Source organism: Branchiostoma belcheri, unplaced genomic scaffold, assembly GCF_001625305.1.
Source record: "Branchiostoma belcheri isolate BF01 breed outbred unplaced genomic scaffold, Haploidv18h27 scaffold16, whole genome shotgun sequence".
Lineage (NCBI taxonomy): Eukaryota > Metazoa > Chordata > Leptocardii > Amphioxiformes > Branchiostomatidae > Branchiostoma > Branchiostoma belcheri.
The window spans coordinates 2,913,233-2,925,684 of NW_017803046.1; the positions used below are offsets into that span (position 1 = coordinate 2,913,233).

Sequence of the window (12,452 nt, forward strand, 5' to 3'; positions counted from 1 at the left end):
AAAAGAGATCTCTTTTTACCTCCATGAAAAGAGGGAAACCAAAATATATGAATTGTCATCCATGAGGTTAAAAAGAAAGATACACTCATCTATGTCTGTGTGATAAAGGAAAATGTATCTAATTTGTTTGGCATGTTACACAATGATACATCAGTAGTGGCAAACTATTGGACATGCTAAAACACAGGGCATTTCAGAACTTCACAAAAAAGGTAACAAAACTACAAGATAGCAATATAGATAGCCCATCAGTCCATTAGGTTTTTAAAATAACATGACTGTCCATTACCACAGATAAAACCAACAGCATGGGTTCATTTTACCCCTCCCTTGGGAATCAGCAACTTCACAGAAAAGGTAATAGTCTAATTTTGCACTCGATGGAATTAAAGGATAATCGACACTCACTCAAGCTGAACAGTAACAACAGCCTCTTCAACATGTTGCCCTGCTTCTCCAGAATTCGCAGTAACACACGTTTGGCCCAACCCCTTATAATTACACTCAGGCCAGGGTTACCTACCATTTTGCCCTGCTTTTCCAAAAGTAACAGTAACAGTAACAGTCACACCTCATTTACTTCCCCGCACACGCCCGACCACACCCCTTATAATTAGACTCAGGCCAGGGTTACCTACTCTTCAACATTTTGCCCTGCTTTTCCAAAAGTAACAGTAACAAGTAACAGTCACACCTCATTTACTTCCCCGCACACGCCCGACCACACCCCTTTATAATTAGACTCAGGCCCAGGGGTTTACCCTACTCTTTCAAACATTTTGCCCTGCTTTTCCAAAAGTAACAGTAACAAGTAACAGTCACACCTCATTTACTTCCCCCCGCACACGCCCGACCACACCCCTTATACATGTAATTAGACTCAGGCCAGGGTTACAACCACCCCCCTACCGGGCGGCCAGGCCAGGCCGATCGGTGAAGATTAGAATCTGTCCACCGGAAGGCTCTGTTTGGTTCAGTCAAGGAAGTTTCCAAATATATAATCCCTTTTCTAACCAAACTGGTGGATCATCCACCTTTTTGGGACCATTTCTTCTTCTACCCTGTACTCCACGTTCCACATATGGTATCGCAAGGTTACCGGTTTACTTGAAGTTGAAGGGGTAGTTTACGTAATCTCCAAGCAGATCTTTTGGTGGGGGTAAGACAGTATCAAATTGGCCAGTCTGTATCCAGTTCCCCACCCAATTTGATACTGTCTTACCCCCACCAAAAGATCTGCTTGGAGATTAGATGTACTAGTATGCCACTAAAATCAGTGTTCATGAGCAATTAAGAATCATATGAATATGACCCCTATACATGTCTATCATTTACTGAATGCATGGAAATACGTTTGCACCCAGCGACACAGCGGAAAATCTTTCGAAAAGATGGGACAGCAAGGTGGACGCGGCGCATGTTGTGTTTCCACAAAACTCCAAATTTCGTCACTTATTCCGTAATCACTAGAATGCTAGAAAATTGCAACAACAGCCAACATCAAACCTCCCTTTCTTATTGTAAGTAGCAAACAACAATGACCTATGTAATAAACTTGCATTTGCACCACGATTTTGTTGCGTCATCTTGCGACATACTTTTTAATAACAGTTTGTTTTGAAAACAAACGGAGGGTCAGGGGTCGACCGAAGCACGGGTGGTCCGCACAACGTCGTTTGATAGTCCAAGGCAGGGCGTGCTAGTGGGGGGTGTCACAGTTACAGTATACAGAATTGTTTGTTTTCGCCCTAAAACATCAATGAATCGTTGGTGATGTAAGTACGCTGAAAGTTGCGAGTTTTAAGGACATTATTCCTTGACTCGCGATACTTCTATGTGCGTGTTTGTGTTGCAGGCACCTTGCTGTCCCATCTTTTCGAAAGATTTTCCGCTGTGTCGCTGGGTGCAAACGTATTTCCATGCATTCAGTAAATGATAGACATGTATAGGGGTCATATTCATATGATTCTTTATTGCTCATGAACACTGATTTTAGTGGCATACATCGAAGTGCGGTCATGTCGCCAACTGACCGTAAACTACCCCTTCAACTTCAAGTAAACCGGTAACCTTGCGATACCATATGTGGAACGTGGAGTACAGGGTAGAAGAAGAAATGGTCCCAAAAAGGTGGATGATCCACCAGTTTGGTTAGAAAAGGGATTATATATTTGGAAACTTCCTTGACTGAACCAAACAGAGACTTCCGGTGGACAGATTCTAATCTTCACCGATCGGCCTGGCCTGGCCGCCCGGTAGGGGGGTGGTTGTAACCCTGGCCTGAGTCTAATTATAAGGGGTGTGGTCGGGCGTGTGCGGGGAGGTAAATGAGGTGTGACTGTTACTGTTACTGTTACTTTTGGAGAAGCAGGGCAAAATGTTGAAGAGTAGGTAACCCTGGCCTGAGTCTGATTATAAGGGGTGTGGTCGGGCGTGTGCGGGGAAGTAAATGAGGTGTGACTGTTACTGTTACTGTTACTTTTGGAGAAGCAGGGCAAAATGTTGAAGAGTAGGTAACCCTGGCCTGAGTCTGAGTTGTGTTGTGTGTGAGTAAGTAGGTGTCCATTATCGATTAATTCCCTTGGGTACAATATCACACTGTGTTACCTTTTTTGTGAAGTTCTGAAATGCCCAGTGTTTTACTATGTCCAATTTCTTGCCATATATAACACTCTTTACGATAGCTTGGTGAGCAACAAATTAGACAGGGATCACAGAGTGAGCAAAATTTTAGGTTGCAAACTTTTCACAATTTCTGCTTATGTATTCTGTAGAGCTGGCACAGAAAGTACTGAAGATGCTACCATTAGCGATGCCGACAACAGCCATGATTTAAACGAGTACATCGAGCACCGAGATGCCGACAACAGCTATGCTTCAAACAAGTACACCGAGGACCGTGATGCCGATGACAGCGCTGCTTCGAACAAGTACACCGAGCACAGTGTCTCAAAAGCGCCTGAGGGTGCCGATGGCTTAAACGGGCAATGCAAGATGAAGAAAAGTATTTTATTTATGAAGGTGAGATAGTCTTTGAATTTCAATGACTTATATTCAAAGTCATATTTAACGTTGCTTTTCTGAGAATTTATCAAACACTATTTCAAATCGTCCCACTAGTGCAATCACTGTGCATTTTCTTTTCAGGTGCACAAGGCAGGCTCTCACACAACAGCCTGTATTCTACAAAGGTTCGGCTACGAACACGGACTCAACTTCGTCCTACCAAAGTGAGGGATAACTTCATTCCTTCGCTTCACCTCCTGTTTTCTGTTGCAATTTCTAGCTGGTTTTGATGTCTACTTGACACAATTGTATATGTGAAGGCATTTGCGTACTACTTTGAAGTCTGGGGAACGAATTTTTGTCACTTAACGTTGAATGTATATATTTTTGGGGACAGTCCAAAATCAATGCGCGCAGACGTCATCCATAGAAATTACTTGGTGTGGCCGTAGTGAAGGCGCTGTTGTTCCTACCCTCCCTGTGACTGTACATCTTCCATTCCAGGAAGTGTCCGAGCGTGAACCTTGGATTCCCGGGAGGCATGACAGACGACATACTGATGCATCAGGACGTGGATGAGTACAACCTGCTGGTGCATCACACAGTGTACGACAGAGTCAAGTTTCACAAGCTCATGGCTCCGGACACTCAGTTCGTCACCATCCTCAGGGAACCTCTCAGTCACCTCAAGTCGTGTTTCTTCTACTTCAGCAGGTGGGTCTCAGGAGAGTTTGATCTCTCTGCTACGTGATCCTGTCTTGTTTACAGTACTAGTAAAAACTTTCAATCCAACACAGAATGGTTCTCACCTAGAGATTTCGACGGGGGCCTCTCTATGCTATAGCTAGGTCAGTCTTCTGACGAAGACCAGAGTGACTGGTGGTCGAAAGCTCTATGTGAGAATCATTCGCCACGTCACATATACATGTCCACCACCCTGAAAAATGAGTGTAAAGAGATCCCCAATGCAACGTCCCCCAGTATAATGCACTCCTGTATATCTAAAGTGTGCATACCTGTGGTGCTAGGGACCTCTCAAACACACTTGTGGCGGTAACTCGGTGGATAAGGGTCAATGGCTCTTACTGATTAACATATTAACACATTATTTTGTTGCATGCTACATTCTTCAGGGACAAAAAGTTCGCCTTAGCGGGCGAGAAAAACCCACTGGGCAAATATCTGGATAACCCCTGGCGGTATGAGGGTTCGACAAGAGCGAAGAAGGCCAGGGCGTCCATGACCATGAACTTACAATCTTTCGTCCTAGGTAGGTTTTGATTTTCCGTAACTGTTTTAAAAAGTGCAAAGTTTAATTGAATATACCGTCAAAGTATTGATGTAAGTGCTGTGGTTTCCAATAAGTTAACGGTCGATGCAATATTTTCCTGTGTAAAGAAATGAAGCAAAAGCAAAGTCTGCCGATACTTTCCAAAAGGGACACATTGTCAAGGAAAAGCTTGTTTGTAAAAGAAACAAGATCTGAAATCAGCATTTCGACATCTCCAACATACATATTTTGGCAGCCTAAGCCAGCTGGCAGCAAATTGATCTGCAATACGTTTTGTACATCGGATTACATAAAGGCTTCTCAGATGTAGTAGTTTGATCACACTTATAATGTTGCGAAGCGATCCAAGTTATCTAAGTCAATTCTGTCAACAATATGTTTCCCCCAGGGTGGAAGGATCGCTTCAACAAAGACCCAGATGACGTGAGGAAGTTTCTCTCCCAGCTCGACAGTGACTTCCCCCTGGTCCTCATCCTGGAGTACTTCGACGCGTCGCTAGTCCTGCTGAAGCGCCTGATGTGCTGGACGTTCTACAACATCCTGTATGACATGCAGCCCAGGAATGAACAAAAGTGAGGGGAAACACATTTCTTCTTCTTCTTCTTTTTCTCCTCATTTGAGGTAGCTGCCTTCAACTTGTCGAGAATTCTGCTGCATTTCGTGTCTAATATCGGACGTGGATTTGTCGGGTCTGTATCCGGGTGATTTGTAGTGAACCACCTTCTTCCAGACAGCAGTATTTGGACGCTTTTTTGAATGGCGTGTTGGGTTGCGAGTAACGTGAGTCAGGTGTGGTTTTCCCCAAACACGGGGCCTCCATTTAACGTCCTATCAGAGGGACGCCCTTAACCAAAGCTGGGTACCCATTTTCACCTGAGTAAAGTGAAGAGATTCGTGTAAAAGTGCCACACAATCCCATTATGATCTGCACAAATATGCTAGCCGGTCATGCCACGCAGTTGTCTAGCACTACGCTGAATCAGTGTTGTTAATATACAATTGTTATGTTTTCAGATACACAAAGAAAGAGTCAGCCTACACCGAGCAACAACTCCTGAACCACCGGAACGCGAGCTTTGTCGACTATCAACTGTACGAACATTTGAACAAAAGTCTGTGGGCGAAGATAGAGGCAGCAGGGCAGGACTTCCAAGACGAGCTAGAAGCCTTTCAACAGTTAAACGACGACGTCAACAGTTACTGCAAACGACAACCCACAGACAAGAAAATCTTTCCGGGATCAAAGTGGAATGGACCGGTCGAAATTAAACCTAGCTTCTGTCAGGATTTGAAACTGGAACGCATTCAGTGGGACGTCAAAATCTGCCAACGCGCAGGCGGGTATGGCAAGGGCAAAATGCGCAGAAAACAAGCCAAGTTTCAAAAGATGAAGGCGAAAAAGCAAAAGGGAAATCCTCCTCCGGCGACGAGAACGGACTTCGATGAGAAGCTGCAGAAGTCTGAAATTGATCAGTTCCTGGCAGGTGTACAGAAGGCCTTCCCTGGCATGGGGATGAACGACATACTGAAGAAAAGTGGCATTCCTGCATCTAAAGTCGTCCTGGCGATTAGACAAGGCCGCTACACGGTAGAGGAAGCGGTGAAAATGTTTAAGTCACGTATCCAAAGTAAGAAAAATTAGCGCAAAATATCTATCATTAGCTAAATTCAGGTAAATACATTATCGGTGAAGGCTATGCTTCGTTCTTTCTCCTCTTTCTGGATTGTTAAGAAAACTTCTGTGAATAAATGGTTTCTAGTACATGGTTCACGTTGGCTTTGTGATTTTTAGACCCCGCCTCGGTCCCAAAGTATACATAACGTTAAATGCATATAGTGAATACAATGACCTATTTCTAAGCTCCTTTGTGAAAACATCATACAGAGCCTAGGGGGAAGAGTTCCTCCAAATTACCCAATCCTTCAAACGGACCTGGGTGAAACAAGGACAGACGAGTCGGTAACGAATATAAACTAGGCACGTACATGTAAATCAAATGTACCTAACATGGTACTAAAAAGAGAGGCTGAAACGTTTGCCTTTGCTCTTTGTTTGCATGCCATTCAGCGTTATAAAACTGTGAATACTTACGCCGTCCCAAAAGTTAACTACAACAGACTTACCCTCTGTGATGGCACAAATGTTGTTGTTGTTCAGGTGGACAATCTTGAGTCTGGAGAGATGCCGAAAGGTGTCCGGGTGTAGGTGAGATATGTGGTTCCACCCCAGGTAGAGACGACGCACGTCAATTAAAACAGCTATCTACACTATTTAGTCCAGTGGCGAGTCGATTTTTTTTATTTGAATGTCAATAAATGAAACTAAAATTACTAGGGTGGGGTGGGTAGAAATTCCAGACATGTGCTTTTTCTAAGACAACTAACCGAACCGGTCTATCCAGAGTTTAAATCCTTTTTGTCACATCCCTGCCCAACACTTGTGTGACATCTGCAGGGTAAGGTAAGGACGTCTTTACAACCTTTCGATAGATATCGCCTTGATACCATCTTCGGGATGAGGAGGCTCCGCTTGTAGTAATCCCGGTTACAAACTTTCCTCATGTGCTGTACTTCAGGCTCTCCCAATGTTTGTCTAACCTTGATAAGCCAGGTGTAGTCTAGTAACGTACAACACTTATCGGGCGTCGATATTTGTCAACATACGGTGTCACAAACGTTGTATGTATTCGGATAGCGAGACTCTGGGATGATCTAACAGTTAGTGGGTGAACACTTGTTTTATGTGACAGCGTTTGTGCATCTGATGTGTAAGCGAGCGAGCGAGCTAGTGTGCGTGCATATGTTTGTCATGAGTGTGTACTTGCAGTGTACGTATTAGGTCGTCCCTGTGATGTTTTCAAATTTAAAAGATACAACTTGAAGGCAACACATAAAAGCACGATCTATACGACAGCATATCACAACACATTTTCAGGGGGGCTGGCGAACTAACACTACGGGACGTTTCGGGTGTCTGTAAGTAAGCAAGTCTCATAAACTGGTATCTTTTAGTATGTTGAGAGCAGTTCATGGCTCAGTACTAGTAACTTACCAGCTACAGTTTGTCCACCGTGCATAACTTCTGACAATATGATGATTCTATCCAACGCTCAACTACTAGTATTCTGTTCTAAACGAGGTCATTGTCTGCTATGGCATTACAGCTGACTTGCTTTGATGTTTGTACGACAATGCGGTGATTTGCGTCCTCGGCAGACGCTGGATCGACTCAAGAACCAGAGTATCATGCCATGGGAGAAAAAAACTCATTTTAAAGGCACCCTAAATGCCTCGGTTTTAGAGACTGCTAACAAGGTTAGACTCATGGCCAACTAAACGACCAGAGTAGGAAAAATTGCCCGGGGGGCATCCAATGATTAATTTGTCATCTCATTCAAGGGTTAACTCGTGCTATAGTGACAGTTTTGTTCTAGCATATCAATTTTTTTTCAAGTTTCCAAACAGTATTATTTAGAAAATGAATGTTAAACAAGAATCAAACACAGCAATGTTTTGCTTCTCCCCACTCTACGATTATAAGATGTCATTCTGAGACATTTCTGCAGTGGTTTAAAGAAAGTTTTCTTTGCAGATGACTATGTGGAACCTTCCATGTAAGAAGAAGTTAGGAACAGTAACGACGGGTCTTCTGATCCTTGTCGGCATCTTCATTCTACTTATTCACAACCTTGGGGTGAGCGAACCTTTCCTTTTCTTCTTAACATTAATACGCATCACTAGATCACTTTCGTCATATTACAATATATAACTAGTGTACTATCATGAAAGTTAATCTGTGTTGGTAGTAACATGTTTAGAGTTAGAACTTTAGATGCAACACTAAAAATTTTCTCACCTAGAGCTTTCGAATAGTCACTCTGGTCTTCCTCAGTAGACTGACCCAGTGAGGCTTGTCACATGGCTTCTGTGTGACGTCAACACTGGGTCAAAGGTATCTTGTAGAAGGCATTTGCGTACTACTTTGACGATGTATCTTGTAGACGATGTCGGCCCTCGTCGCGGTTAAGTGAAGGGTGATGGGCCACGACAGGGAACGAATACAACAGTACGCCTTAAATAATCGTGGACATGTACAATAGACATGAATACGATTTTTAGAAGAAAGAATTTGTAATTTGTCATGCCATGTCTAAAACGTCTATTACAGATAGGACGGCATTCGACTACGACGCGTTCTGAGGATGAGATACAAGAGGACTCGGATATGATAAGGTGATGTTTATGTAGATTGCATAAATGTACACATGCACAAATATAGTGGTGTAATTATGTCTGGTTACCTGTGTCTCGCGTCATTATTTCGTCCCCTACGCAATATGTTCAAGTCATTTACACCCCTTTACGACAGCTTGGTGAGCGACAAATTAGGCAGAGGTCACAGAGTGAGCAAAATTTTAGGTTGCAAACTTTTCACAATTTCTGCTTATGTATTCTGTAGAGCTGGCACAGAAAGTACTGAAGATGCTACCACTAGCGATGACAACAACAGCGCTGCTTCGAACAAGTACATCGAGCACCCTGTCTCAAATGCGCCTGAGGGTGCCGATGGCTTAAACGGGCAATGCAAGATGAAGAAAAGTATCTTATTTATGAAGGTGAGATAGTCTTTGCATTTCAATGACTTATATTTAGTCACATTTAACGTTGCTTTTCCGAGAACTTATCAAACACTATTTCAAATCGTCCCACTAGTTCACTCACTGTGCATTTTCTTTTCAGGTGCACAAGGCAGGCTCTCACACAACAGTCTGTATTCTACAAAGGTTCGGCTACGAACACGGACTCAACTTCGTCCTACCAAAGTGAGGGATAACTTTATTCCTTCGCTTCACCTCCTGTTTTCTGTTGCAATTTCTAGCTGGTTTTGATGTCTACTTGACACAATTGTATATGTGAAGGCATTTGCGTACTACTTTGAAGTCTGGGGAACGAATTTTTGTCACTTAACGTTGAATGTATATATTTTTGGGGACAGTCCAAAATCAATGCGCGCGCGCGCGCAGACGTCATCCATAGAAATTACTTGGTGTGGCCGTAGTGAAGGCTTGTTGTTCCTACCCTCCCTGTGACTGTACATCTTCCATTCTAGGAAGTGTCCGAGCGTGAACCTTGGATTTCCGGGAGGCATGACAGACGACATACTGATGCATCAGGACGTGGATGAGTACAACCTGCTGGTGCATCACACCGTGTACGACAGAGTCAAGTTTCACAAGCTCATGGCTCCGGACACTCAGTTCGTCACCATCCTCAGGGAACCTCTCAGTCACCTCAAGTCGTGTTTCTTCTACTTCAGCATGTGGGTTTCAGGAGAGAGTTTGATCTCTCTGCTACGTGATCCTGTCAAATCTTGTTACAGTACTAGTAAAAACTTTCAATCCAACACAGAATGGTTCTCACCTAGAGATTTCGACGGGGGCCTCGCTATAGCTAGGTCAGTCTTCTGACGAAGACCAGAGTGACTGGTGGTCGAAAGCTCTATGTGAGAATCATTCGCCACGTCACATATACGTGTCCACCACCCTGAAAAATGAGTGTAAAGAGATCCCCAATGCCAACGTCCCCCAGTATAATGCACTCCTGTATATCTAAAGTGTGCATACCTGTGGTGCTAGGGACCTCTCAAACACACTTGTGGCGGTAACTCGGTGGATAAGGGTCAATGGCTCTTACTGATTAACATATTAACACATTATTTTGTTGCATGCTACATTCTTCAGGGACAAAAAGTTCGCCTTAGCGGGCGAGAAAAACCCACTGGGCAAATATCTGGATAACCCCTGGCGGTATGAGGGTTCGACAAGAGCGAAGAAGGCCAGGGCGTCCATGACCATGAACTTACAATCTTTCGTCCTAGGTAGGTTTTGATTTTCCGTAACTGTTTTAAAAAGTGCAAAGTTTAATTGAATATACCGTCAAAGTATTGATGTAAGTGCTGTGGTTTCCAATAAGTTACCGGTCGATGCAATATTTTCTGCGTAAAGAAAGGAAGCAAAAGCAAAGTCTGCCGGTACTTTCCAAAAGGGACACATTGTCAAGGAAAAAGTACAACTTGCTTGTAAACAGAAGTTCTGAATTCAGCATTTCAACATCTCTAACATATATATTTTGGCAGCCTAAGCGAGCTGTGATCAGTAAATTGATCAATGATGCATTTGTACATCGGAGTACATAAAGTATTTTCGGATGAAGTGGACTGATCACATTAATGTCACAAAGAGATCACTTCTTCTTTCACATTCAAAGAAATGATCCGGATCGGGCGTTGATCCGGATCGAAATTCTTTAATCCGGATTTTTTTTTGCAGTGTAAATCGCTCCAATCGGGATTGATTTTCTCCGATCCGGATCAAAAGTAATCCATCTCAATTTTGTCCACAATGCGTTTCCCCCAGGGTGGAAGGATCGCTTCAACAAAGACCCAGATGACGTGAGGATGTTTCTCTCCCAGCTCGACAGTGACTTCCCCCTGGTCCTCATCCTGGAGTACTTCGACGCGTCGCTAGTCCTGCTGAAGCGCCTGATGTGCTGGACGTTCTACAACATCCTGTATGACAGGCAGCCCAGGAATGAACAAAAGTGAGGGGAAACACATTTCTTCTTCTTCTTCTTTTTCTCCTCATTTGAGGTAGCCAGCGGCACCTTCAACTTGTCGAGAATTCTGCTGCATTTCGTGTCTAATATCGGACGTGGATTTGTCGGGTCTGTATCCGGGTGATTTGTAGTGAACCACCTTCTTCCAGACAGTAGTATTTGTACCATCGCACACCGGAGCATGCCCCTATTACTCTTCTACTCTTTTTTGAATGGCGTGTTGGGTTGCGAGTAACGTGAGTCAGGTGTGGTTTTCCCCAAACACGGGGCCTCCATTTAACGTCCTATCAGAGGGACGCCCTTAACCAAAGCTAGGTACCCATTTTCACCTGAGTAAAGTGAAGAGATTCGTGTAAAAGTGCCACACAATCCCATTATGATCTGCACAAATATGCTAGCCGGTCATGCCACGCAGTTGTCTAGCACTACGCTGAATCAGTGTTGTTAATATACAACTGTTGTGTTTTCAGATACACAAAGAAAGAGTCGGCCTACACCGAGCAACAACTCCTGAACCACCGGAACGCGAGCTTCGTCGACTATCAACTGTACGAACATTTCAACAAAAGTCTTTGGGCGAAGATAGAGGCAGCAGGGCAGGACTTCCAAGACGAGCTAGAAGCCTTTCAACAGTTAAACGACGACGTCAACAGTTACTGCAAACGACAACCCACGGAGAAGAAAATCTTTCCGGGCTCAAAGTGGAATGGACCGGTCGAAATCAAACCTAGCTTCTGTCAGGATTTGAAACTGGAACGCATTCAGTGGGATGTCAAAATCTGCCAACGCGCAGGCGCGTATGGCAAGGGCAAAATGCGCAAAAAACAAGCAAAGTTTCAAAAGATGAAGGTGAAAAAGCAAAACGGAAATCCTCCTCCGGCGACGAGAACGGACTTCGATGAGAAGCTGCAGAAGTCAGAAATTGATCAGTTCCTGGCAGGTGTACAGAAGGCCTTCCCTGGCATGGGGATGAACGACATACTGAAGAAAAGTGGCATTTCTGCATCTAAAGTCGTCCTGGCGATTAGACAAGGTCGCTACACGGTAGAGGAAGCGGTGAAAATGTTTAAGTCACGTATCCAAAGTAAGAAAAATTAGCGCAAAATATCTATCATTAGCTAAATTCAGGTAAATTCATTATCGGTGAAGGCTATGCTTCGTTCTTTCTCCTCTTTCTGGATTGTTAAGAAAACTTCTGTGAATAAATGGTTTCTAGTACATGGTTCACTTGGCTTTGTGATTTTTAGACCCTGCCTCGGTCCCAAAGTATACATAACGTTAAATGCATATAGTGAATACAATGACCTATTTCTAAGCTCCTTTGTGAAAACATCATACAGAGCATATCTGACCCAATAAGGTAATCTAGGGGGGAAGAGTTGAGGAAGGGTAAGAGTGGGGTAGGGGGAAGAGTTGAGGAAGACTACGAGTGGGGTAGGGGGAAGAGTTGAGGAAGGCTACGAGTGGGGTAAGGGGGAGAGTTGAGGAAGGCTACGAGTCAGTTGGGGGAAGAGTTAAGGAAGGCTACGAGTGGGGTAAG

At 43.9% G+C, this 12,452-nt stretch overlaps 1 protein-coding gene across 1 annotated transcript in view; it reads left to right on the forward strand.

Annotated features, from left to right (window-relative positions):
- The window catches only part of LOC109466033, a 13,072-nt gene extending 930 nt beyond the window's left edge, over window positions 1-12,142 (forward strand). The window contains exons 3-15 of the mRNA XM_019763562.1: window positions 2,775-3,021; window positions 3,148-3,230; window positions 3,511-3,720; window positions 4,140-4,276; window positions 4,686-4,869; window positions 5,312-5,669; window positions 7,917-7,941; window positions 8,768-8,913; window positions 9,038-9,120; window positions 9,408-9,617; window positions 10,039-10,175; window positions 10,714-10,897; window positions 11,383-12,142. Coding sequence (XP_019619121.1) covers window positions 2,775-3,021; window positions 3,148-3,230; window positions 3,511-3,720; window positions 4,140-4,276; window positions 4,686-4,869; window positions 5,312-5,669; window positions 7,917-7,941; window positions 8,768-8,913; window positions 9,038-9,120; window positions 9,408-9,617; window positions 10,039-10,175; window positions 10,714-10,897; window positions 11,383-12,010 — 2,632 coding nt within the window. The 3' untranslated portion in view covers window positions 12,011-12,142. The remainder of the gene's footprint in view (window positions 1-2,774; window positions 3,022-3,147; window positions 3,231-3,510; window positions 3,721-4,139; window positions 4,277-4,685; window positions 4,870-5,311; window positions 5,670-7,916; window positions 7,942-8,767; window positions 8,914-9,037; window positions 9,121-9,407; window positions 9,618-10,038; window positions 10,176-10,713; window positions 10,898-11,382) is intronic.
- Window positions 12,143-12,452: the final 310 nt, after the last annotated feature.